This window comes from Echeneis naucrates, chromosome 4 (genome assembly GCF_900963305.1).
Source record: "Echeneis naucrates chromosome 4, fEcheNa1.1, whole genome shotgun sequence".
NCBI classification, from domain to species: Eukaryota; Metazoa; Chordata; class Actinopteri; order Carangiformes; family Echeneidae; genus Echeneis; species Echeneis naucrates.
In genome coordinates, this window is record NC_042514.1 from 872,255 (window position 1) to 900,206 (window position 27,952).

General features: G+C 42.6%; 2 protein-coding genes and 1 long non-coding RNA gene across 5 annotated transcripts; 2 read left to right on the top strand and 1 right to left on the bottom strand.

Annotated features, from left to right (window-relative positions):
• Positions 1-3,103: 3,103 nt before the first annotated feature.
• tbxa2r (thromboxane A2 receptor) lies at positions 3,104-15,020 on the top strand. Of its 3 annotated transcripts, none has more exons than XM_029500228.1 (3): positions 3,104-3,198; positions 10,050-10,932; positions 13,191-15,020. In XM_029500228.1, the coding sequence occupies exons 2-3, from the start codon at positions 10,135-10,137 to the stop codon at positions 13,485-13,487; spliced, it is 1,095 nt and encodes a 364-aa protein (XP_029356088.1). In that variant the 5' UTR covers positions 3,104-3,198; positions 10,050-10,134; the 3' UTR covers positions 13,488-15,020. The 3 variants fall into 3 exon arrangements, with proteins under 3 accessions (XP_029356088.1, XP_029356089.1, XP_029356087.1); XM_029500229.1 differs by lacking the exon at positions 3,104-3,198 and adding an exon at positions 7,280-7,387 and having other exon boundaries at positions 10,050-10,951; XM_029500227.1 differs by lacking the exon at positions 3,104-3,198 and adding an exon at positions 7,280-7,387.
• A 289-nt stretch (positions 15,021-15,309) lies between these two features.
• Positions 15,310-27,366, bottom strand: gipc3 (GIPC PDZ domain containing family, member 3). Its single transcript, XM_029500481.1, has 6 exons — positions 27,073-27,366; positions 24,332-24,517; positions 23,934-24,114; positions 17,962-18,071; positions 17,170-17,251; positions 15,310-16,264 (listed from the first exon to the last, which is right to left on the bottom strand). The coding sequence occupies exons 1-6, from the start codon at positions 27,364-27,366 to the stop codon at positions 16,113-16,115; spliced, it is 1,005 nt and encodes a 334-aa protein (XP_029356341.1). The 3' UTR covers positions 15,310-16,112.
• On the top strand, positions 21,850-27,882 carry LOC115042331 (uncharacterized). Its single transcript, XR_003840671.1, has 3 exons — positions 21,850-22,592; positions 22,806-22,978; positions 27,819-27,882. It is a non-coding gene; the product is annotated as an uncharacterized LOC115042331 (long non-coding RNA).
• The last annotated feature ends 70 nt before the right edge of the window (positions 27,883-27,952 follow it).

The window sequence follows — 27,952 nt, forward strand, 5'->3', positions numbered from 1 at the left end:
TGGCAGAACATTAGGTGTTTATGACCATCTTTTATATTAAGAGATTTACCGCTGTTTGAACCCCAGCCAGGACTGTAAAGGTGTCAGAGGGGCGCCACGCCACAGGCCTACTGATTCACCGAGCAGGAAGCGTCGTCGACGGCGTGAAGGAGCGGACGAGGAGCTGTGATAAATAAACAGAATGTACAGACGGCGGTATCTCTTCTGACCTCGGGGTAGATTTCCACACACAAGTGATGGATGTGCTCCATCTACCTGTCAAATCATTATCACCGAATGTCGCCTCCACGACTCAGAGCACGAGGGTGAAAACGGCGGGCTGACGCTGATGGACGAAGACCAGCAGATAAATGGAGCAAAAGAATGACGGACAGACATTTAAACCACTTGGCAACAGAAGAGTGCACCTTGAAAACATTATTTCAGCAGGATCATCTCTCCTCTCAGCTGCTCACACTCAACTGGACTTCCTCACATGAGTAGAAACGGAAACGTCACTTTTCTTGAACTCCTTTGCTGCCATCTGCAGGATGTCAGCAGCTACTTCATCCCTCTGAGACCCAAACAGGAGCGAGAACTCACAGATCCGTGCAGATGATGTGTGGATGGCCGCCGGCCTTCTGGATGCCAATTAGACCAGACATATTTGGAATATGAGTTTTAACCAGCTGTGACGCACACGTTCGGTGACACTTCGCCGACAAACTGGATTTGTGCACTTTAACATGTGAGGTTCATCGAGTAAACACTGAAAGCAGATTGAGCTTTATTCCTTTAAAAACTTCACAGCTGCAGTCATTTTGTGTGCTTTTTTTTATCCCTACTGGGGGGGCTGTCTGTCTGTCTGAGCATCTGCGAGAGGTAAATGGTGGCATTTTAAAATTGTGCTGTGACATGATTCCTGCGTTTATGCCCTTGTGCTGTTGTTTCCTTTAATCTGTCTTATGCTCCCTCCATCCTTTCTGCCTCTGCGTCCACGTGACGCTCCACATCTGACTGATTGCTTCCATTAAAGCAGAGAAGAAGGATTTTTTTCTCATATTTCCTCTTGTTCCAGCTTTTCCCCTCGGCCTTTCACCCGCCAACCATCAGTGTTAATGTGCAACTCTCCGTTTACATTTGAGTCTGAACGCATTAGTGACATCTACGATATAAGATGGAGCCAAAATAAAACACACAAACATTCAACCTTTTGACCAACAACAGATCAAATCAGTCTATCGCACACACACACACGTCTCTGGATTCTAAGAGGGAGGTGGAGAACCTGGAGGAACCTACACAGTACGTACCTGGGGGGGGGGGGTGGATCTGATCAACAGCAACAAAAAACATCTATTTTTTTGTTTTTGTGAAAAGTTGAAAAGAACTTTCTTCTGTTTTCACCCTGACGTGATGTCAGGGGATATCTGCTGCTGTGTTCTGGTCTTCATATGAATTTGATGATTTGAAGTTTTTGAAACGTCACAGAATCCATTTTAAAGCAGATCAGTGATATTTACAGCTCAGAGGCGTGTGAGTGGATGTACAGAAAAATGTCTCCACGCAGTGTCTGCTCAGAATAACTGTCAGACACAGTCATGACCTACAAACTCAGAGGTTGTATGTTTTTTCTCTTATGTGTCCAGAACACCATCTTATTTGGGATTTGGTCTCATATTTCAGCTAAAACACTCACAAATCAGCGAGCAGACTTCGTGTCGGAGGAGCTAATGGTTCTGTGATGGGAAACGGGGCGTAATGTGAAGGTAGAGACTGAAACCTGCAGCGTTATCTGCTCTGTGATGCTCTCAAGTGAATTTTACAGGAATGATTCAGGATACGTGACACCATCTGCAGCGGAAGCACAGAAACACGGTTGTATCACGTTCCCCCAGTGGCGAGGAGAAGTTGGGAAATCGAGTTTGATGACGATACACAAACATGGAAGTTTGGATTCGGGCCACAAAATAAGAAGCTTTTCACAAACCAGATGGTTCTCTGTGTCCTTTTGGTTTTTCATGATCTCATCTTCAACAAGCTGGAATGGAAGTCACATGAAATCTGGTTTGTATTCTCAAAGAGAAAGATAAAGTCTGATCTTATTTTCATGTTCTGAAATCAACACAACATGAAGTCCAACAAGGTAACAACTGACACGATGGAGCAGATGGTGCAGTTCCACAATCAGATCTGTCATTCATAATGATGTTGGTGATAACTGTATTCTTTGGAGCTTTATCAATCACATCGATTCATTTAACATTCAGGTTGTCTGTGTTTGCCTTTAGTCATGAGTATCAGCTGATGTGTTTTAATGAGCCTCTTAAAGCTACACAAGATAAGAAGAGTAACAACAGTTGTTCAGTAATGAAGCGCTCTCCGGTTGTTTCCAAATGGCAGCAGCACTTTAAATAAAGTACTCATTGAAGTTGAGCTGCTGGATTCATTTATCATCATGACTCTGACAAAATTTGAACCTCATTGTTTTGTCATTATAAAAATGAATGTGTGATGAATTATTTATTTATTCATCCACAGAAAGCTACGTATGAGGTGATTTTGGTAAAGTCCAATGATGTAAATATTCTTATGAATGGAGTGCCACAGAAAGTTGAATTTATTCATTAGACTGAGGCCGAACAGCACCAACCGATTGGTTGCATTTCAAACACAACAACAACAAAAAATGCATAAAGTAGAATAAAATATAGCCTGAGGATACTTCATATACACGTTTAACTTGTTCTTTAACGCAGTTTTCAGCTAATGGAGTCCTTTCACAGCTACTCATAACATCCCAAACATTCAGAGATCCTGACAGCTTGTAGCTCCTCCATCTGCACACCAGCTTCAGACACAACAAAAGAAATGATGGAACAAAGAGCAAAACATTTGACACGTGCTGAATATTTCACTTATCCAGGGATAAAAACTGTGATGAGCCAGTTTCCGGGGCCTCCTCGCCGTATGACTCATGGCTCTCACCTCCAGTAATTGGCTTCTGACTTGTGCCTCAACATGTCTCCACAGGTAGATGGCAGTGAAGTGAGTGGAGACCTTTTTCAGCAGCATGAAGAGAGAAATCATCTGCAGCTTTCAGGCATTTTTCTGGGAACCCATTGTCGAACACATCGTTGCCCTGCTTCAGGTTTTATGACACCAGAGGAAGACATATTTTCTGCTGCTGTGCGGCATCTATGGAGGCATTTGCCACAGGTATGACCCTCTGGGTGAGTTCAGGCAGAGTTCAGCGTGTTGTTTTCTCCAGCAGCTGTGGCGCTCATGTGCTTCACTTTTACAGCTCGTTAGAGAAAAGAGGCTGCCTGGGGCTGTTTGTCGATATGTCAGCTACAGAAATGGATAATAGATTGACTGTACTTTGTGTGTGTGTGTTGATTTGTCTAAATTCCTCTTGTGTTTCCTTTATATTAAGTTTATCAAGTGATAAGAGAATAATTACTTCCCCCTGCTGTCTTGCTTTACACTCATTAAGTTGCACTTATTTTTGGCAGGAAACTGTTTTCTGTTCCAACAGCTGAAAATGTTCCTGTTTTATCAGCGAAGCAGCTTCACTGGAACGATCTGAGTCCTTTTAAAGATGCAGTCGTGGGTTCAGTAATGGCAGCTTGGTGCTCGTTGCACTTGGTTGTTGGAAAAGTGATTCACTAAAAATCAATGCATAGTTTAATGCAGCAGAAGATGAGTGTTTTTGCATGTTTAATCTAGTTGTACCTAAAAGCTCATGCTGCACATCACCAGAAAAAGTTGACGATCATTTTATTCTGGTGTTAGTGGTGATGTTAGAGTTTTTGTCCAGTTTAGTCTGCAGCCGGTAAAGAGATGGATGGGTGCAACAGAGGACAAGTGTTGGTGAAGGAGTGGATGAATTTGATGTCGGCAGAGATTTGAGTTTGTGTGCCAACTGTCAAAAAAAAAAAAAAAGTCCAATCTGATTTTGCATATTGTTCAGAAAATCACTTAGAAACCTTTTAAGGCGTGCGTTTGGGTGGAGTGTGATTGAATTTAATGTTTCTGAGGAGGTAAGATGTGAGAGCAAACACACTAACGCATGCAAAATAAATTGTAATGTTAATAGGAGTTTCAGGCAGGTCAGCAGTAAAACAGTGCATCCAATATTCAGTTTGCAATGAGAATGAGGTCATCGTGATGAGATCAGAGGGGGTGAGATTGCAGATGTGAAAAGTCAGTCAGTTTATTTTGTGTCTGATGAACCTTCATCTCTTTTTTCTTCACATGCACTGATGCCTTTCTGTAATCTGTTTGTGTTGATTGTAATAAATCTGTACCTGTGTGCAGGTCATCTGTGAATATGTACATTTTAATGTCATTGTTGGAGCGAAGATGCAGAAACAGATATACTGAATGAAAAAATACGTTTAGATACATGCTGAGTCATCGTGTCACTAGTTTCACCTACAAATGTTCCCACGTTTGCTTTTTCTTGCGTATCTCTGATTTACTACTTAGTTAACCAAGTTTGGAAAAACATCCCCATTCCCCTCCATATTGGTGTCAGTTCATTATTGTTTGTCATGATACGGGTCTGTAGAGGATCATGCTACGTCCTCCCAGGGCTCAACAAAAATGTGATTCTGGAGTGTGAAGTCTGCGGGAGTATTTTGTTGGTTTAGTGTTTCAGAAAAGCTCCTCTTCTCAACCTGTGAGTGGTCCCTTCAGGTCATTGGCGGTTTTCTTCAAAATGCAGCCCTGTGAAAATGAGAAAAAGCAGGCTGTCCTTTCTCCTTCTCCTAAATCATCCATTTTTAAAAACAGCTGATCCCCTCCTGTTTGTGATAAATTACTTGCAGTGTTCTTTGTGTTTGTGTTTCCTGAGAGAAGTGAGTTTAGCGTAGCTTTGCGGTGTGTTTCTGCGATGGGGGGGTGCGACCAGAACTAATCCACAGCTGAGTGGATCAGCTGACTGAACACGATGAATTATAAGCTTTATGTGCACTGTCATGCAAAAAATCCACGAAGACAGCTGAAGACAGCTGGTGAAGTGCTGCTTTAATTAAACTGTGTGGTTCAGAGCGGCTGCCTTTTAATGACCTCCGACCTCCGAGCGTCTTTCTTGCCAACCTGAGGATATCAACAACTGACCCTTAATGCAATTAGCTGCCAAATGGAGCAATTAAACTGAGCAGGACCGGCCTGTTTGTTCGCAGCAGTCGGATGCTTCATTTCAGAGGTGGGGGGGCAGGACTGCCACAAACAGTGATGCTTTCCAGATTGTCTTGTTCTTCTTGTTGTTGTCGTCATTTTGGTTATTTTGAGCGTTTCTGTTGATCTTAATCGGACTGTGAAGACTCCATCGAGTTTTTCTGTTGAGGTACAGATTAGAAACATGAAAGGCTCAACACCATCGAGGGATAATTGACTTTAAACTTCACCAATTTTGTCTTGTTTAGTTCTGTTGCACCTTTTGAACATGGCTGAATTTAAAATAGAGAATGAAATCAAAACAAACCGAAGGAGCCACGTGGTGCAAAGCAAGAGGGAGACAATAGATCAGTCTGAAAGGACTGACTGGGCAATTCAACCAACCAGGACCAGAATCAAACCGGGATTGAAACCCGGATTTATTCTTAAAGTCTGATCATAAGGTTGGAAAAATCTCACAAAAAAAAGGCCACAGAAAGCATGTCTCAGAAGAATAACACAACACGATGTTACCTAATGAGAACTACAAGCTAAAAGTGATCTCCACAACATCAAATAGCAGCAGTGCTGGATGTCTCATTTTTGATTTTACTCACGCTTCATCTGTTTCCTCTTAAACGTCTTCACTCATGCTCTCAGTGTTTGAAGCCAAGAGGACTGTTTAGCTGGAATAAATTGTAGATATCTGGACACTGAGCCTTTCATTTCTTATCTCAGAGCCTTTCATCTGCCACGTGGGGAATAGATGAGGGAATATCAGCTCCGTACTTACAGGAGGAAAACATCCACTCTGCCCCGGAGCCAAGCTGCAGTGTGGAAAAATGAAACTATCCAGAGCTGCAGCACTCGTATCGTACGCTGCACTGTTCCCACCTGTTATCCTCCTGGGTGCATTTTGTAATTTAATGTTTTTAATACTAAGATTTAATAGTTATTGAATAGGATTCCTGTAGGATTCCTCATTCCTTCATTAGATTTGCTCAAAGAATCATTGCGGGTGTAATTAGGACTGACGCCACAGGTGGTCAGAAGATGGGCTGCACACAATGCCGCCATGAACACAAAATTAGATGCAGATTCAGTTCACCTCGAGTCAAATGAATTTATTAAGCACAGCACAGCACTTAAAACAACTTGTGAACAAATTATGTGGAATTGAAAAAACATAAAACCACAAAGAGAATTGTTTTCATTAACATTTGAACCAGTGGAGCTGTGGGTGTGTCAGCTGAGTCCTCTGAGCGGACCTTCTGCTGGAAAACAGTTTAAACATCATTTCTGGGAAACTGAAGTTTGTTGATTGATAGTTTGTGCTGCTGATCTCTGAATAGACCAGTTCAGGACGACTGAGCTCTGAATAAAGAAAACACCACACAAATGACAAAATCTTCATCATCGTCATCATCAAGTTGACGGCAGCTCCAAATCAGCGATGAAGATGACTGACCTCTGACCTTCACGTGATCGTCCACAGTATTGATGTATGTGGATGTCTAAACTCCATCGCTGTCATCTGTGTTTATTTGTGCTCAGTTGGATGAAACCCAGATTGTGAATCAGACCCGGTGGGGGTATTGTTCCAGCGCCGGCTCCTTTCCTCAGCTCCTATTGGATGGAATCTCTGAGTCTGTTGGCCAAATGAGCTTTTAACTATTTTAATGGCGTTCTATTTTTGCACGTTGTAGTTCAATACTCAGATCATTTCTTTCACCGCAATTGCCAAAATGGTAGATTGCTCATGATCAGAGCTGATTTGTGTCCTTTTAAAGTACGTGTTGGCGTGAGAGAGAAAAGGAATTCAGCTGCTTTGCACACGTGTGCTGCAGATGTGGCTGATTTCAAGTTTCTCTGACAACAAAGTCATTTTTCCCTGTCCTTGTTATTTCTATCCAGATTTTCAAATTGTGTTTAAATATAAATCATATCTGTGAGCCTGAAGAAAATATATTGATTCATCTCTCACTGACTGCTTTCTGCTGCTGAATGATTAAGAGTTAGAAAGAAAACCAGAGACAAACGTCTGCCCCCGTTCACCAGCTCCCCTCCCCTGATGTCCTGCAGGGAGGGGACGGGGGGGTTTAAGCTAAAGGCATTCAGACGGTGTGTGAGCAGTAGAGGAAGGCAGAGGGGATGATGGGAGGTTCCCTCTAACAGCCTGCTGTTGGACGTACTGAAGTTACGGCTCCATTGTTCGGGGTCAGCGTGGAGAGCTGCTTCTGTGGCGGTAAGACCTTCATTGATTCAACTAACAAGCTGCTGTTGGTAACATGATGTGAAGTTTAGAATCAAGAATCAAGAATATTTATCTGTCAGGTGTGGCGACAAACTGCGACTGAGCAAAGACAAGAAAGCCAAAACAACAAAACAAATATAAAAATAAGGAGGGAGAGCTGTCTGCACAGTGCAGTATAAACTATATACGAAGGTACAATCACACAAAAATGCATCACAGTTTGGCATTTTGGGATGTTTTGTGATATTCCCAGTGTATGATGATCATGAATAGTTATTAAAGAGTAATTTTATTGGTTTGATATGTGAGGTTTGTAAAGTTTCAGGTTCTTTAAGTTGTTTGTGAGCAGATGAGCAGATCGTGGATGCATCAGGATTTCAACATTTAAAAAAAGATTCTGTTGTTGTTTCAGTTTTTCAGCTTTAAAGTGGTAAAACTCAATGTGAGGACAATAAAGCAGCTTATTTTTGGTCATCAGCCACAGAATTCATGTGCTCATCTAGTGTTAGTAACAAGCAGGACAACAGCATATAACCCTAACCCTGCTCCGTTAGAGGTCATCAGGTTCATCAGGTTTTTTCATTTAGTTCATTTCAGCTCTTCAGTAATATAAACTGTATATTGTATATAAACAGTGAGTGAAATGACTGATGAGAGTTCAGCAGTTTGTTTTTATGTAGTGAGAGGAGATCAGAATTTCGCAGAGGAACGTGTGGACTTGTGTTTATGCAGTTGATCATGTTCTGATCCAGGGATGTCAAACTAAAACAGATTCCTCAGCAGGTTCTGACTTTTCACCAATCTCATCATCTCCTTGTGTGGTTTCCCATTAGTTTGAATCGGAAGCCATGTGACCGCCTCAGTGATGCAGTTGTTAATACGACATATTGATTTTGGAAGGATGTGGACGCTAACAGGCTCTTTTGGCTAATGATACTTTCAAAAGGTTTCCAGGGTCACCAAAGAGCCGGCGCCGAAAACATCTCACGGCATCTTGGTACTATTCTCAGAGGAACCTCTTAATGGTGCAGCGAGCTTCTCAGCAGAAAACACAAAGGTTTTCTCTCACTTCATGAGCATTAAAGCTGAGAGAGTGACAGCTGGGCAAAAAGCTGCTGCCCCAAACCGTCGTGGAGATATTTTTAGGGACTCGGGAAGGTTTTAAAAAGTAAAAAAAAAAAAACAAGTTGTTGTTTTGTTGTTGTGTTGTTGTGTTGTTGTGTTGTGGTGTAACAGAGAGAAAACAGCTGACAGCTGTGGTTTTGTTTCAGTCATGCAGAAGTGTGCAAACATGCATCTCTTTGTACGTCAGACTGCAAAGAGAGAAACAAATAATTTGTCAGTTCACAGTAATATTCCAAAGCTGCTGCTGAGAAGTAATGAAATTAAGTCTGTGCTGAATGTGCATTCTTCTCAAGTGCTTCTAATTTTTGGATCAAGTTACTGAGTCAACGTCGTCTTCTGTCCTTCCCCAGGAATGAAAGATGAAGCAGGAAAAAAAAACTGCACATGTGATTAAAAAATAATTTCCAAGGAAATCCTGAAATGAAATTTATGTCACATGAGTTGAGATTTTGAGAGTTCTTTCAGTCTTTCCATACGCTGAGTGAACTTTCTCTTTTTGGTTGTTCATTTTCACATCATGAGCTGATTTCTGGTGACTAAACCGAATTTGTTGTCCTTTATTTCTTTTTGGACGGAGTTATCAGAGTTACTCCTTCCTCTAAGTTTCATTGTTAGACATGTTTATATCCATTTATCTAAATTTCTTTCAGTATAATTGGCACAAGATCATTTTTTTCATGCTTCTTGCGCTGTAAGTTGTGGAACAGATATTTCTTGAGGCCGGTTTGGCACTGACGGTCTTTATGGACATCATCCTAGTCTAACTGTGACAGTTTGTGTTTATTTCCTGTTAAAGCTGTCAGCGCAGTTCACACAACTCCATTTCCTGTCAGGATATGTCAAGCTTGCCTACTTTACATCTATTTTCGTCATTCTTGCTGTAGCTGCCGCTGTCTGCGCTCATGTTGTTTGAGCTGAGTTCTTATCATTTATTTCCGTTTCACCTTCCATCTGAATGTTTCTAAACTGATTATGTGACCAAGAGGACACAGAACTATAAATCCTGAAGAAAATTCTTCTTCAATACAACAGAAGTGGCAGAACAAGAGTAACAAATACGACTCAAAAAATATAAAGTGTCCAAAGTTTAAAATTGGAAACAAACTGTACATTTTGACTGCATCCGTGTTTCCAGTCCAGTTTAATTAACGGACCGATTTAAGACAATATAAAACAACAGCAAGCCAAAAAGAGTAAATAAATAAATAAATAAATAAAGTGCGTAAAGTTGTGTGTAGAAACTAAAATGGAGGAGCCTCCTCCTCTGGGTGTTTCCATTAGTTTTCCCTCTACATGCAGGAACAGGTTTCACTCAGGCCTCCTTTGGTTCTGTCAGAATCAGCATCTATTGATAATGGATGGTGAATGGAAACCAATTTTCAGGCTCAGTGCTTCTGCTTCATGCTCCGTCTGAATAAAGAGCTGGTTAAGCGCCATTAAGCATGACGTTCACAAAAATAAACCGCTAAAAGTTCTCTTTTTAACATTTGAAGAGTTTTGACTGAAATGAAAGTTTTTCTCTTTTCAGCTTGAAGAGAGAAATGAAATTCCTCTGACCGGCCTCTCCGTCTCTGATTCATCTGAAATCAGTGACCCCGCAGCCGCCGGCCACCATGAACGCCTCGGCCCCCCAACAGTCCAACAGCACCCCGCTCTGCTACTCCATCAACAGCCCTCCCTTCACTTACAACCACCCCATCGCCTCCGCCTACTACTCATCCATCTTCACCCTTCTGGGTCTCCCCTCCAACCTCATTGCCTTCATAGTACTCATCAAGTCCTTCAAGGAGGCACGCAGCCGTTCCCGCTCCTTCTTCCTGATCTTCCTGGGGGGCCTGGTCGTCACAGATTTCATGGGTCTCCTGGTCACCGGCTGCATCACGGTCTCCTTCCACATCACACACTTCAACTGGCGCAATTTAGACCCCCACTGTCACTTCTGCAACTTCATGGGCATGTCCATGGTTTTCTACGGCCTGTGCCCGCTGATGCTTGGCGCCGCCATGGCCGTGGAGCGTTTCACCGGCATCAACTGCCCGTTCACTCGCACCTCCAGCCAGACCAAAGGTCGGCCGATCTCCATGGTGCTGCTGGTGTGGTTCACCGCTGGCTGCGTCGCCCTGCTGCCCCTGATGGGCGTCGGGGGCTACCACATCCAGAAGCCAGGCTCCTGGTGTTTCTTCCTCATCAGCTACAAAGGAAACGACCAGATCTTCTCCCTGATCTTCTCCGTGGTCGGGTTGACAAGCATCGCTGTGTCATTTCTGCTGAACACGGTGAGCGTGGTGACCCTGATCAGGGTCTGCTGTGGTCAGGACAGGACCCAGCGCCGCCGAGACCATGAAGTGGAGATGATGGTTCAGCTCATCCTGATCATGGTCATCGCCTCCATCTGCTGGTGCCCCCTCCTGGTGAGTTTGTCGCACTGTGGTGAGTCAGGCCTTCTCTTTATGGCACATTTTCTTTCTTCTAGGCACCAATGCCAAAGCTAATTTGGGTAAATAAATTATTTCTCTTGACTGCAGGTGCTGCTGAGTAAATTTAAAACACATTTAAAGTTACTGAAGGCTGATTGAGTGTTCAGGATTTGCCTCCATTCTCCATCTGAATTCAGAAAATAAGAGAAATTGTGTTATTTCGGCACATTCAAATAGAACATTATCCTTTGGCAGCTTACGTTTAATCCCCCCCTCGGTCGACTTAAACGCTTCTACAGAAACACATTTCTTTGTGTTGTCATGCTTTTTCTGCAGCTGACATAAGTGGCCAGCTACGATAAAGCGGCAGAATAAATGAGTCGCTCTGAGTCTTTTGTTAAGCTGCTGGGGGTCGACACTCCACAGGAAGGTCTCTGGTCTGGTTTCAACCTGTGTAAATGAGCTCTACAGTCTGTGGTGTGTAACACTGTGTGTTGTGTGCTGATAAGACCTGGGGGCAATATCTGTTCAATCTTTAAGTATTTTTACATTTTACACTCTGTAGCTGACCACCAGAACAATAAACCACAGAAACATCCCACTTTCCCTTTTTACCATCGATGAAACTGTCAGGCTGGTGGCAGATTCAGTTCTGATATCGGGTTTCTCAGGTTTGCTCACCTTCTCGAAGCAGCTCTGATTCTCATCAGCGCTGACCTTAAGCTCCTTTTCTTGGCGTCACAACTCGGGTTCAGATTTCGTAACCTTTTTTCAAGCATGTCATTTGATGTCCTATCATTTCTCTCCTGACTAACCTGGAACTCTGAGCTGAACTAAAACAGCTTTAAATGACCCAAATAAAATATAAGTGTTCAAGTGATTTGGTGGCTCTCTGTCACTATTGTAATCACACTATAACAAAGCATCTTTATAAGGGATGAATTCTTTAAACAACCTCCATGACATCACATGGCTTCTCCACTGTCACTCCAAATGCTTCATTTCTCCTGAGCAATGCAGCTTCTGGACTCCGCTTGAGCCTTGAGCCTCGAGCATTCGTGAAAAGAGGCCTTTAAAGGAAATCTGCACTGGAACAGATTATAAATGTTCTTCCTGTAGCTGAGAGATTATGATCAGATACATTTTTCAACTCGTTTCTCCTCAAAGAAATGTGTTTGAGAGGAATAAGGTGCTCAGTGATGAGAGTGATGTCGTGGCTTATGTAAATAACAGAACTCAACTTTGAGTTGGGAGCATTTTTTAATTCAAGTTGTTATTTGTATAAAAGAAGCCAATTCCAGAGTAAAGGAGCACAGTCGATGTGCTTCAGTTATTCTCCACCACTACAAACCAACAAACTCTTTCTACACATGGAGGCTTTGAAATGAAATCACGGTTGAGACTGAAGCCTCAGTTGTCTGAAAATGTTGACCAGTGTTTGTGTATCAGCTGACCTCAGCCCGTCCATAACATCTACATCATCCAACTCATGTATGGATCACAGTGACGTATCGAGCATGTTTCACAGTTGATAAACATCACTGAGCTGTTTCTGTCTAAGATGGACACAGTTGGTATTTTTGGTATTTTAACGATGCAGATTTATTTATTGTCTCAAACGTTTCTTCAGAGCGGAGCTGCAGAAATGTGGACAGTAAAAGTTCAACGGCAGGTCCAGTTAAAAATGTGACCTAGCTGCACTTACGCCTGGCTGACGCTCAGAGGGGGAAACAGCAGCGATGCAAGCGAACAAGTTTATTTCTTTGTTAGCTAATTTGCACAAAACTATGATACTTAGCTCCTTTTGGTCCCTGGAGCAGTTCGGCCTTCTGGGAAAGTGCGGCTTCTGCTTGACACTCGGCTGTGGCGGTTTTTGAACAGAAGGTGGTGGATGTTCTGTTGCGCCGCTGTTGGATGTGAACCCCCAGAGATCAGTTAGAGCGCCGTGTGAGTCAACAATAAACCGCTCTGTCGTTCCTGAAGGAGCTTGTTAGCTTGTTTAAACCCCACCAGAGGCCGTTTGGAGAATGCCATTAAAACTTGGCATCACATAAAGTACAGCTTAGCTAAAGCAAAGGGGGATAATTGTTTTGCAGCAGAAACTGAATCTGGGGGGGTCACAGCTAAATTATCCAGACTCATCATACATGTGTGTGAATTGACTCTGAATTCGTCTCCGTTATAATTACATTTCCGTTGTAAAACATCTTCCCTCCCCTCACTTCTCCTCCTCTTCTTCAATCCCTCCCCAGATCTTCATTGCACAGACTGTGCTGTCAGAGGCCGACCTCCAGGTCCGATACCTCCTGCTGTGGCTGCGTTTCGCCACCTGGAACCAGATCCTGGACCCGTGGGTGTACATCCTGTTTCGCAGGTCAGTCCTGAGGAGAATCAGCCCCCGTTCCGACTGGTCCCGGAGCTCCATCATGACCCTGTACCCGACTTTACGCGAAACGATACGCAGATTAACGAGCTCTTCGCTGGAGTTAGGTGAGATGGACGAGATGGGGAAATCGAATGTAACAGCCCCTCCTACCTTGAAGCCATGACTGGCTGGTTTGGGAGTCGGTGTAGCAGAATGGTGGACCGTCGAGGTTTCAGGATCTCTGATCAGCGTCCAACATGAACAAACGGGACAGAGCACGCATGCATAATTTGAAAGAATTTTTGCTTCATTCATTCATTCATTTCCTGGAGCCAATCCCAGCTCACTGTGGGCGAGGGGCGGGGTCACCCTGGACAGGTCTCCAGACCAACAACCACTCAACCCAAACAGGATGTCTGTGGAGGCCCCAGGCCGGGAACCCAACCCACTGCCGCGCTGCCCTTGAAAGGATTCTGTTACAGAAAATGATTTTCAGTATTAGCAGCAGACAAACCAGGAATCATTTACTCATCAATAAAAACTATCTTTGATTTCAACCACACTGGCCTTTTTAAGGCTGTATTACAGTCCATACACCTTTTCAGCACACATGCACCTTGTTCAGATGCTCGAGTGTTGACTGAAGGAGAAGTATTCCCCATATACACCTGATGAACATGAACTTTGGGGGAACCGTCGGATCCCAAGAGAGTCAAACACAGAGAACTGTTTTTCAACATCGTTTGTGTTATGAACACTTCTGCAGACGACAACATGCTTTCCTGTGGCTGTGAAGTCGGATTACAGGGCAGATGATGCCGAAGAAAAAGTCTATGAAAATGAAAATGCAGTGTTAGTATTTCTGATGGTATTTTGCACAGTGCCTGGTGTTTGTTTAGATAAGAAGTGTAACAGTTTAATTATAATACATTATGATCATATTATATTTCCCATTTACTAATATCTCACTGGGTTTCTGGTGTGGTTTCATTCTCTAACTGATATTTTCATGCTCACTCCCTCCAATCCTGCTGTTTGTCCTGGCAGATCTTTTTGGTCTGAGAGTCTTCAGGTTGTAGGATACCTGACAACAAATGAATTTATGCTGCTCAAACAAATGATAAGTTCCATTTGAAGAATATAGTCTGAAATAAAAGGTTTTAAGTAAGTTAGGGAGAGCTTCAGAGGAAGTGCAAATATGGAGAAATGTGAAATTAGTTGTCATTTGGGTAAAATGACGTTTTAAGAATAAGCTGAAGTGGTTTGCGTTCTTGCTTGTCTTGTCTTTGAGCTGAGTGTCGATGAGTCAAAAGTCTGGATCAAGATGTTCGAAGAAGGACCAGTTTTGTATCTGTTTGTCTTCCCTCTCGCTCTCTGTGCAGTAAAACTGTTGTTATTTCAGCCTCTGAGATGTTTATCAGAATATGTTTATGAAAACTGTTCAAAGTATACAGCAGGAATTCATACGATTTCAATTCTGGCCAACATTTTCTTCTCTCCGTTTTGCTATTTTGTTGCTCTGGTATCAGCTCCGCCCGCTGATTCTGCACATCGGCGTTATATCATCGCTAATTTTACTGACTGGTGCTCAATCACTGAACAAATGGGCCTGAACGATCCCTGAATATCTCTTTGGGTTTCATCCAATAAAAAATGAAGTGTACATGGCATGTGAATGTATCGACACATGAAGCTAAATAAACGTCTCTTTCTCATACAATGTGATTTCAACCTTTTGTACTTAAAGTTAAAACATATAAAATCTCCCACAATGAGGCGTCGTCATGTATAAACTGTTCAAACAATCAAAAGGACAGAAAGAGTGAAGTCCAGCATTTTGAAATGCATCAGTTCAGCGTTTATTGGCCTACACGTGCACAACAAATATGACAAATATGACGATAAACCTTTTCTCTCCAGTGCAGAGACAGACAAACTCAAGCAGCGATAAAGACTTCTACTACTTTCTTTTTAATACAAGTGGCCGTGAAGACCTCCCTCGCCCTCATTGAAGTCACTACAGAGCTCCGGGGGAACGGTTTGCACACAACAGCTAGTTTATTTGTTTTCCTAACTTTGGGGGAAATGATGGGTTGGGTTCCTGTTTGAGTTTAAAGATCATGTGGGAACATGAACTGCAGAGTGATGAGGACTGTGCCCAGATGTCACCCTCAGCTGATTCAGAGTTCACTTCACAGTCTTTGATTAATTTGAATGGACTTATTTATTTTATTTTTTTTTTCGAGTTTTCTCTTTTTTCGGGGTGGGGGGGTTTGTATCAGGGCCACCTTGTTTTTAAAGATGTGGACAAAATGTCTAGAAAACAAGTGACATTATATAAGATGGAGATTTCCAGCTTGTGCGTTTCTTTAGAAGGCTGATTCATCACCTACCTTTACGCTGGTATTTCAGTGGATGGAGTCGGTTTACTTTAATCAGTTTGACTTCCTGCATTCCTAGATCGCTGGCTGATTGTCGCCTGTCGTGCTGTCATGACGCCAACATACTGCTCGTACTTCCTGTGTAAATGGTCAGAATGTATGGAGCGGGAGCTTTCAGCTTTAATCTTCAATGGAAAAACACTCTTATCTTGGTGAAGCAGAATATTTTGCTGTTACTGTTTATCATATTTTAAGATTTGAGGTATTATCTTTTTAATGAATAACTACTTAGGGACAAATTATGGACGTGTTTTAGTTGAATGAATTTGTGGTTTCACACTGATTAAAATAAGGTGGCCTGGGGAGGCGATGTTAAAAGCGTTCTTTTCTCCAACCTCGCTCTCTTGTTTTGTGTCAGCAGCAGATATTTAGATTCTGCCGTTCTTGACATCTCCAATCGCCCCCCATACATCAAACAAAAACACATCAGGGAAAGCGAAGTCTCCCAGAACTGAGTCCAAAGCCTCGGCAAAGTCATCTGGGTTCTTCTTGTCTTTGCCTGCTTCTACAATGGTGGTCGCTGCAGAGAAAAGGGACACAGACATTTCAGTTATCAACCAGAGCCACAACAACACCTGTAGAAGTCCCATTTCTTGTTTTTTCCCAAATAGATTTCACATTTATTGTAATAATACACAAGTGAAGAGAGAGAGAAGAAACTCTAAACTCCATTCTAACCTTCATACAACACATGAACTAAACTGGATGGATTTGTAAAGCAAACCTTTTAATTTATTGTCTCACAGCTGCTCTTTTGCTTGATTTAACAAAAGCACACGATGACAGACACATTGGATGTTTGTTGGGAGAAATCTGACTAATGTCAAACTGTATTTGAACCTCTGGCCTTTCATTTGTTTTGGTGGGATACCAGAAATGCGTGCCTCACATTACTTTTAAACCCACGTGGGTTGGGCACGCCTAATTAGTAACATGAAAATACAAGAAACCAAAAGATTTCATCTTCCGGGCTTGACTAAGAAAATTTGTGGTAAAAAGGGTTCCCTTCCTCATTACAACTGAATTTTTCATACTCACCAAGCCAAAAATGAATTGGCAGAAAGATTACTTCCCTCCAGTCATCATAGTCAGGACAAAAGAAAAATTACAAAAATGTAACCTCATTCTCAAAGTCAGCAGAGAGATGGAATCATTGACCCATTTCTGCTAACTCCTACCAGTGAAGGCCGTCGGCCCCGAAGGCCTGGGAAAGGCCACGTCGGGTCCTCACGGCATCAAGTGGATGTTACAGTGGCAGGAAAACCAGACAATGCCTGTTTTATTTTCTTGTATTCTCACACGATGTGTTATGTATTCTAGTTTATACATAAACTCGCTGGGGGACGTTTCAGTTCAGATCAAACTAAATGTCCAAAGTTGGAAGGTCATGTCTGTTTTCAGGGTGCTGATGGAGGGGGGTCTTACCCAGCTCCAGGTCCCTGATGCCCATGTAGCTCTCCAGCAGGTCGTCCACTTTCTTGGTGGCCTGTTCTTCAAACTCGTTCTGCTGGCGGAGCAGACAGGAAGAGACACAAATGTTGTTGCTTGGTATTCACTCTCTATATATGGAGACAAACTTTGTGAGAGCTTAATCTTTCACGGTGGCCAAGAATACCATCAGCTCTGGTTTATCATAGTTTTAATCTTGCATAAACATATCAATGTTCAGTTACTGATGATGCAACATCTCTGGCCCTCACCAAACTGACAGCTGTTTATTTATGAAATGATCTGTAGGTTCAGGTCAGGGAAGCACTTTAAGATTAAGTGTAGGAAGTGAGAAGCGGTTTGTGTGAGAGGTTGGCGCTGACAAAGCTGAGGAACATTGTTCAGATGTTTCCTGACTGTGCACTTGTTCATCAGTGTTTGACTGGAATTGACGTGGTGTTTGCAGTTTGTTTCAGGTCAGGTCAAACTTTACTCTCTGACAAAACACGACACAGGTTACAAATTTAAGGGTTCAACCGAGGAGCGACAATTACAGACTGAAAAAGCCACAAAAATAATTGAGTTAAAAGAATCATGATGATGTGTGGAACTATTGAGGAAATAGAAAAACAGCTGAACCTCTTATATTAATGTGATTTAATTAGCTTTAAATAAATGAGGACTGTTTTTACATGAAGTGCCAGGAAACGATGATTTAAATCTACAGCTTGGTACAGAGAGTGAAGATTGTTCTCACGGTCATTGTTTAGCAGAGCGTGTGAAACTCACCACTTCCTGTACAGTGGCGGCGCCCTTAGAGCGAAGACGCAGCGTCTCCCTTCCATTCACCATCTTGCCCTCGTTGGATTTCGGCACTCTGGTCCTCATTCCAATCATGTCTGGTCACACAAACACACAAACAGGATGACAACAAATGTCTGTGTGGGCCTGTGGTCCTCAGGGTGTGGGCACATCTGACCTCTTCTAGTCGTGGTTTCTAGGTCATTGTACCGTTTCACAGTCACCGGGTTCACTTTGTTCCCGGAAACCATGAAAGATTTAAAAATGGTTTCATCCCAATGTCCTCATGTCTGCCTCTGCCGGTCACACCACATTCGGCCTCCGGTCAAGTTTTAGTGTTGAGGAAAAGAGTAAACATATTATCACTTCCCTCGACCTGCTGCTGGGAATCCGAGGCACCCCACAACATTATTCACTTATTTAAACCAACAACAGAATAAATTGCTGTAGGTCGACTGTGTCCGAGCTGGTCAGCCCTGATAGCATCAAAAAGGGAAGAATTCGGTATCAGTGTAAATGTGACTCATGGATTTCCTGTCCGTCTGTTTCCCATTCACCTTTGTTTGTGTTGACATTAAAGGTTTTCATCATAAATTTCCTGAGAACAAACTCAACAGCATCATAAATGTGTCCTGTGTGGTTTCAGCTTGGCACAGCTTGGCTTTCGATTCAGCTAACATTTCTGGGAAGATCATCAGAGACATTCGAGCTCCTCTGGGGATGCATGTGACTGGTGATCTTGTGACCTTTGATCCGTCCGTACTCAGAATTCCTATCAGAGTTTTCTGAGTTTATATCAGAGTTAGTACTCAGTACAGATAAAATCATTATCCTGGGAGATTTCAATATACATGTTGATGTCGAAAGCGACAGCCTTAGTTCTGGGTTTCTTTCCCTACTAGGCTCAATTGGCTTTTCCCAGCATGTGAATGAACCCACTCACTTCTACAATCATATCCTTGATCTTGTTCTAACTTATGGCATTGAAATTGACAAGCTAACAATTCTTCCCCAAAATTCTCTCCTGTCTGACCATTACCTTATTACATTTGAGTTTACTTTAATGGGCTCCACAGCATTGAGGAATAAATTCAGCTATAGAAGATGTTTATCTGAAGCTGCTGTGGCTAAATTTAAAAAGAACATTCTGTCATCATTCCCAACAATGCCATATCTAAATTTAAATGAGGATTTCTCCCATACGCAGGTTGATGACCTTGTGACTAGCACTATGGCCACACTGCGTTCGAATCTTGATAATGCCGCCCCTCTCAAAAAGAAAGTATTCAATCTGAGGAGGATGGCTCCCTGGTATAGTTACCAAATCCGTACCTTGAAGCAGACATCAAGGAAATTAGAAAGAAACTGAAGTTCCAGTAAGTCAGAAGAGTCTCACAGAGCCTGGAAAGATAGCCTAAAAACATTTAAAAAAGCTCTCCGCAGTGCTAGAAGTTCATATTACTCAGCACTCATAGAAGAAAACAAGAACAACCCCAGGTTTCTCTTCAGCACTGTAGCCAGGCTGACAGAGAGCCATAGCTCAGTTGAACCAGTGATCCCCTTAGCTCTAAGCAGTGATGATTTTATTAGTTTTTTTTCAGACAAAATTCTCACGATCAGAGAAAGAATTTATCAGCTCTTGCCTACGTTAGATAAAAATCCCCTTCTGAAGACGGTAACTGCTGAATCAGCTGCGATGCCACTTTTACATCTGGAATCATTCTCACCTCTAAATCTCTCAGAGCTAGCTTCTATAGTTTCATCATCCAGACCGTCAACCTGTCTATTAGACCCAGTACCAACTAGCCTCTTTAAAGAGATCTTTTATGTAATTGAGCCGTTCATTCTACATTTGGTTAATCTGACTTTATTTCTGGGTTATGTACCTCAGGCACTTAAGACTGCGGTCATCAAACCCCAGCTTAAAAAGCCTAATCTTGATCCAGATGTTTTGGCAAACTATAGACCCATATCGAACTTTCCATTTATTTCTAAAATCATTGAGAAAGCTGTAGCAAAACAAATACACGAGCATCTGGATGGGAACAGTTTGTTTGAAGAGTGTCAGTCAGGATTTAGAGCCCATCATAGCACAGAAACAGCGCTGGTTAAAGTCTCCAATGACATTCTAATGGCCTCAGACAATGGATCAGCCTCCATACTTCTCCTTCTAGATCTTAGTGCTGCATTCGACACCATAGATCATAATATTTTACTACAGAGACTGGAACATGAAATTGGAATTAAAGGAACTGAACTAAGGTGGTTCAAATCCTACTTATCAGATAGACATCAGTTTGTTCATGTAAACAACAGCTCCTCCTCATGTACTGTAGTCAGTCATGGAGTCCCGCAGGGTTCGGTACTTGGACCAATCCTCTTTATGCTTTATCTGCTTCCTCTAGGCAACATTATCAGGAAACACAGCATCAATTTCCACTGCTACGCAGACGATACTCAGCTGTACCTATCAATGAAGCCAAATGAAGTCACTCAGATAGTCAGACTGCAGGCATGTCTTGAAGACATAAAAGTCTGGATGACTGGAAATTTTTTACTTCTCAACTCTGACAAAACAGAAGTTATTGTACTCGGTCCTAAGCACCTCAGAAAAATTGTCATCTCATCAGTCTGGACAGCATCACTTTGGCTTCCAGTGCCACTGTAAGAAACGTTGGAGTAATTTTTGACCAGGACATGTCCTTTGTCCCTCACATAAAACCAGTTAGTCGGGCAGCTTTCTTCCACCTGAGAAACATTAGGAAAATCAGAAACATCCTTTCTCAGGATGATGCAGAAAAACTAGTCCATGCATTTGTAACTTCTAGGCTGGACTACTGTAACTCATTACTATCTGGATGTCCAAACAAATCTCTAAAAGGCCTTCAGTTAATTCAGAACGCTGCTGCATGAATATTAACAGGAACTAGGAAAAGAGATCACATCTCTCCTGTTAGCTGCTCTTCATTGGCTGCCAGTAAAATATAGAGTAGAATTCAAAATCCTTCTTTTAACATATAAAGCTCTTAATGGCCAAACTCCATCGTATCTCAGAGAGCTCATAGTTCCTTACTGTCCTAGCAGGCCACTCCGCTCTCTAGATGGAGGTTTACTTGTGGTTCCTAGAGTCTATCTAGAGAGTAAATCTGGAGGCAGATGGTTCAGTTATCAGGCTCCTCTTCTATGGAACCAACTCCCAGCATCGGTCCGGGGGCGGACTCTTTAGTAACTTTCAAGACCAGGCTTAAAACTTTCCTGTATGACAGAGCTGATAGTTAAAAAGTTAAAGTCCTCTACTCTTTAGGTATGCTGCTGTAGGCCTAGGCTGCTGGGGGAAGGACTGAGCTTCTCTCTCTCTCTGTCTCTCTGTCTCTCTCTGTCTCTCCCTGTCACCCTCTCTCCCTCTTGCTCTCTAACTCCCTCCTTGCATGCGCTGATAAAAACCATCCTTCTTAAAAAACACAGTTTCACCCAGTTCTAAGCATTTATACTGCATTTACTAACCATGTTCTGCCAAAGTCTCTGTCTCTCCCAGTTCCTCTCCTCTCTCTCTCTGTCCTCATCCTGCAGGTGGTGACTCATCTCCATCCCATGTTCCTGCAACACCTGCTGGTCCCATATAGCATGAATTCTGTATTACAGCTCAACTCCATGAACTTCATGCAACAACATGTTCCTACACCCCCCCCCTCCAATGCCTCTCTCTCTCTCTCTCTCTCTCTCTCTCTCAACCCAACCGGTCGAGGCAGATGGCCGCCCCCCCTGAGCCTGGTTCTGCTCGAGGTTTCTGCCTCTTAAAGGAAGTTTTTCCTGCTCATCGGGGATCTGTTGGGTCTCTTTAAATAAATTTATAAAGAGTTTGGTCTAGACCTGCTCTATATGTAAAGTGCCTTGATGTAACTTTGTTATGATTTGGCGCTATACAAATAAATTTGATTTGATTTGATTTGATTTGATCCCAAGATGACACTTTGGTCCTAAACAGCACGTCGAACAACTGCTAAAAGAAATGAGATGCAATCTGGTGATTCTCATGTTTAATTTTGCTTTGATCGTCCAATACTTTGATAAATGATCTACTCAACTTCACATCAGTTACCTGTTAAATATTTGGATAGAACTACTGGCGTCACTGAGGGATTTCTTTTCCTACATCTTTCGTGACCATCTGTGTTTCAGAGGGAGGTCAGAGGTCACTATCAGTTATGCCAAGCTAATAGTCCCTGTGGGAGGAACGGCATATGTATCCTGTTCATCCCGCTGTAGTTTGTTACAACCCAAAAACAGACTAACAGCGGTGATAATGATAACACACACTTGATTTATTCAGGGCCATAATGAGGAAGCAGCTCACTTTCAGCCACAATCTTAGTTTGTAGAATAAATCACTTTCCATGTGAAGCCACTGTGTGTTGTCAAGAGTTCCCATCATTCTGTTGTGACTGACAGGAAAATGAGGAAATATGTTTCTGCACTTCTGCAATATGTCAATTTATGGATAAAATGGTTAACAATGTGTGAACTTTCATCCACACTAATGAGTCACCCCGAACAGCAACACCTCCATGAAGACGAAGCAAATAATCAAAAGGGCTGAAAGCTCAAGAACAAGCCAGCGAGTAAGCTGACTTTATGTTCAGATTGTTTCATCAAAAAACAGTAGTTATCACCTGAACTGCTCAGTAATACTAGATTTTTTAAACGGAGAGACAGTTCACCCTTTAATCTGTACTGTTCTCATCAGTTACTGGTTGTTTCAGTAGATTCTGTTTGTCAGACTTTTGTTGGTCTCAGCTCCACCTGATGTTGACACTGTGCTTCTTGTTTGACAGTCCCATCCCATCCTGACTCTCCTGGACCAGCTTGGGGTCATAGCACAGATCCTGATTTCTGTCAGGAAGTCAGCCCATTCACTGTGAATCTGGTTTCCTGTCTGATTCGCACAGTTCCCACCCACATCTGCTGTATCCAGCGTGTTTTCCCTCCATCTTCTGATCCAGATCCAGTAAATAAATGCTTTGTACACTTCTGACCAGTGAAACATTTCCTGCAAGTGAAAAAGAAGAGGGATGACCTCGTGTTCGGGGATTGTCCCTGAAAACAGCCGATAGTTTAAAGTGCTAAGAAAGTCTCTGCTGAAGAGCAAAACCTTGAAAAGAAATGGATGCCGGTTTAAAAAATTTGTTAGCAACAATAAATTCACTGGCGCCATGTGAATGTTCAGTTCCTCTTGTGTTTCTGTGTGGGAGTGGAGGCGGTTTTAGGGTTTATTTTGTAGGTCTATAAAACAAGATATCTGCAGTTTGGAAAAGTGTTGGAAAAACAGAAACAAACCAAATCTTTTGGGCTGTGGAGAAAGTCTGAGAAAATGAAATTCTTTGGTCTTGCTTTCTGACAGAGACTCAGAGTAAGTCTGTGCTGCTGCCATGTTTTCTCTTTCTGTGCAGTTGTTGAAATAAGTTTTTCATTCCCTGCCTTGCACAGACTAAATTAAAAAGGCTTTGAGGGATTTTTCACATCTCAAGCACAGGCTCTTCAAAAAGTGGATACTGCACAGCGATGCATTTTAATATTTTCAACTCCAGGCTCAACACATAGAGAACGGAAATAAAACAACCACGAAGCACCTTTCCACTGCATCCACAGGAGCCATTGGTTACGTACGCTCCAGAATCAATCACTGCAGTTCAAGTCACTGTATAGCGTTTGCCTTCTGACTGACCTCTGGGTCTGCCCCATCTGCTTGAACTCCTCTGGTATTGTTGGCCCTGCTCAGAGCAGAAACGTCCCTCTGTGTACTCAAGAAGCCCGAAATGGCAATTTCGTTGACCTTTCTTGTGCGATCTTGTGTACTTATTTATAAGATGCTGTACCTAATATTTAGACCAAAACATTCTGCTTGTGTGTCACTGTGGAAGTACAGAAGTGAATGAAAATGATACATTAGTCCCAGCGCTCACCAAAAGCCTTCTTGGGTCCGACCAGGCGCAGAGTGAAGGGTATCCCTCTGGGCTGCTCTTTTAGCATCTTAGCCACCTCATAGTGTCGACAGCCAACAATGCTCTGGTCATTGATGGCCTCGATGTGGTCACCAACACATACAGTCTTCAGCCGGTCGATAGTGCTGCCTTCTTTTATCCTCTGGAAAACAAAACCACACTTTTCAGAGACATCCAGATGCTCCTGATGTTCTTTAATCTTTTGGTTAAGAAAATTGGGCTATTACAAATTGATTCTTCTTGTTTGTTCACATTTTAAAGTTCAGCTCTGGACTCTCGGGCTATTTCACTGAGGGCCAACACACAATTTTAGAATAAAATAATTCAGCCCAGGTTCACAACAATGTAAAGTTGGTGACCTTAATAAAAGCGTATCCAGCTCCGTTGTCTGTGATGGTGAGGCCCAGTGCGTCCTCCGTCTTTGTCACCTCCACCTCCTTGGTTTCTCCTCTGACATGAGCAAAGATGAAGTCTTCCAGTCCGATCTGCCCCCCCAGCAGTTTCTGCATGTCCACTTTATGGGAGTTCAGGGTGCAGAACAAGATCTGAGGCAAAGATCAGATATTTCCATTCATTCAAAGCAATGAATATTTCAAACTGACAGATGAGCTCAAAGATTACTGATGAGAAAGGTTTACATGTCAAGGCAGCTTCTGCTCTGTTGGAATTCTTTGTTTGAGTTGTACAGATCTAACACCAGAGGTCAGTAGAGCCAAACCGTTTGGTTCTGCTCTTGTGGCCATTTTGTTACAAGCTGTAAATGTGACACCTTATAAAGAGACTCTGCATATTCTAAACTTAATGGTTGAAGTTTGAATCATTATTTTAAAAAGTCAGGGGTTCATTTAAGTGTTTGAGCCATGACATTTTCAGTGATGTTAAACATTTTAAACAAAACTGACTTCAAATCATAAAATACAACTAAATCTCATTAACAAAACATTATTTATCAGGAATTTAGAAAAGGTGTCTCCGACACAGTTAATCCTGAGTCATTTGTATTTATTCTATCAAATCATCATTGGCTTACAAAGACCTCACAGGTCAAAGATGTGTTATTCTGAAACCTGAAGTTAAAGGTCATGTTTAACTTAATAATCCATAACGGAAATTGAAGATAACCCGAGTGAACTCTTATCTCAGCTGGAGCGGTTCCACACAGATATCACACTGTAATTCTTCTGGCAGGTAAAACGCTCTTACTGCAGTCCAAGGTCTTTTCTGGCATCTGAACTGTAACTTTATGTTGCTCCTCAATCTACAGGAGGTCAAGGAAACTGCTGCACTTCTCACTATCACCAACTGTTTGATATTTCTCATAGAACGTCTGACTGTAGTTCAAGGTCTTGTAGATACACAGGTCGTTAAATAAACTATTATCAAATCAATATCTGATTTTGAAGCAAAACTTTGATCGTTTTTGCATTTCTGGACTAATTTTAGTTGCATTTAAATATTTCTCATATTTATTTATAAGGGGATTGAAGCAGCCTATTAATAGCAATCTATTCGACAGCAGATGCGACACAGCAAACAATGAGTCACTATACATAATCTTACATTATCAGATTAGTCCACTTTGGCTCTCTTCAGTCATCCTGAATTTTTAGTATTTAGCATTTGGCATTGAATACTTGCATAATGTGAGCAAACAGTCATATCCATAAGACCCTGACTCGTGGTTTCCCGATAAGATCATCAAGGTTCTCTGCTGTTGTACTTTACATCACATAATCGTTTCATCTGTAGTCATTTATGTCCAGAGGCACACAGATAGGATGAGCCTTCATGGCGGCCTTTGTATCGCCACTGATAAGTATTATAGCTGCAGATGAACATTCTGTTGCTGAGTGTGTGACTAAGACATCCTGGAAAAAGTTGAGACGTGACACAGAGTACATTTGAGAAAAATATGTCTGAGGCTTGTTGTACAGCGTTTGATTGTTGTGTACTTTCTACCCTGATCCTCCATCTTCACATTGTGCACTGAGTGTTTGGTGGAAGAGCTCTCCCTTTTGTTTGTTGTATTTTTCTGTTGGTTGGTTGAATGTGCTGGTTACTTCTGACCACACAAGCACAACACAAAAGATAGTTCTTTCCTAACCTATCCGTGCAGTTGTGTCTACTGCCTGTGCATCCATACACTCTAAATGTCGGCCTGAGATCTAATCCAATAAACGGGTGTGTGACCTGAGCTCAGAGGGCCCATCCACTTCGGTTGTCTTGTGTCCTGAGAGCAGTGTTTGCATCACTGCACCCTGACCTACTAAAGGTTTGATTCTCAGGGACTCTGAACTTGCTATTACTTTGAACTACAACAACTCTATTTAACAGTTTAATTCCATGCTGTAATGTAACAAGTGAAAAACCATAAAATTTACCTCCCTATCCAGAATATTGTATTTGATTATCCGAAACTGCTGCCTTTACAGACCCAGACTGCTTCTTAATGTCTCAGGATGAGTCTGGCCAAGTCTGGGAAAATAAGCCACATGATGTCATCAGAGGGTTATCGAGGATTGGCAACGATATGGGGCAACAACTAGTTTTTAAATGTAGCTTGGGGTTTTCAGAGATGTGAGATTTTGCGGGAAATTTCGCTGGAAATCTTTCCTAATGCATGAGTTGAAATGAAGCACTCCTCATTTAAATGAAAATGATTATCTAGAAAGAATATTTCCAATGAAGCCTGCAGAACTAGTTCAGTAACTCACTATCAAACAAATTTCTAATCATCTGCAACTACTTTGTTTTTCAAGTCACTTTAAGGGCAACACTTTTATCTCTCGGTTTGCTGAAACTTTAATTGCTGTGGGTTATAATTGGTTTTGTACAGCGTGGGCTGTACAGGACGCCGGCTGGTTGTTTGTTTCCACTATTGATCGTGGTCAAGGCGCAGACGAGTACATAGCCTGGCAGACAGTAGCAGCGCCAAATGATCTTCAATAGTGCATCATGGAAAAAAGCCTGCACTAGAAACCTAACACCTACTTTCCTGCCAGACCCACATTGCCCTGTCTGAGCAGAAAAACAGACATATTTTTTGTTTACAAATGTGGATGTTCAGAGGTAGTCTGACAGTGGTGGGTTTGTTCTGTACCTCTGATGGGGAGATATTGAACACTTCTGCGATCTTGGCATACAGCTCCTTGACATTGGTAAATCCGTGGATGCGGCCTGTAGGACTGCCATGAGCCAGCTGGGTGTGGAAGATGAGCCTCGGTCTCGGGTATTCTGGTGGGCCCGGTGGTGGTGGTGACGGAGGAGGGAGCGGAGGCGCTGTGGGCTCCACACACCCCTCATTGTGGCTGTGGTTCTGGGCCTTGTGGCCCTCCATGGCTCCAGCTCCTGCTGCCTTAGTGTCCTGCGGGCTCATAACCTCCCCGTTCTGCATTGGCCCCGGCTCAGGTGTGTGTGTGGTCCTCCTCAGGGAGTCCTGGTGCTGCTCCGCTCTGGCTGGGACAGAAACACTGTCTTTCCTCCTGCTTAGCTGAGCCGCCCAGAGCTTTGTGGTGAAGAGGGTGGATGAATTAGTGATGAGAGTGGCCTGGTAACAGTATCTGGAAGAGGCCAGCCAGGGCCTACCAGGGAGAAACCAGACACCCTTTGAGCTGAGGATTGTATGTGTTAAACCTGAGACTCTAGCAGCTCATGCAAAGAGAACACAAACAAAACACATCAGGTAATGATTTCTTTATAAGCATGACACAGTCGAGAATCTAATTCCTGATATCAGTCTGCCTGAGAGATGCGTGAACAGTCCTCTAAACTGTGAAGATGTCCTGCACATCTACAAAGTGACTTGCATAGTGGGTGGTTCCAAAATGACCACAGACAATGTTTCAGTGTTATAGGTAAGGTGATATTCATTGGCCACACTGAAAGCAAGAGCCTGTTGCTGGGATGACTCCTTGGTGATGCACTGACCTTTGTGACCCCGCAGACAGACTGCTGATGACAATTAGCCAATCAGCTGGTTG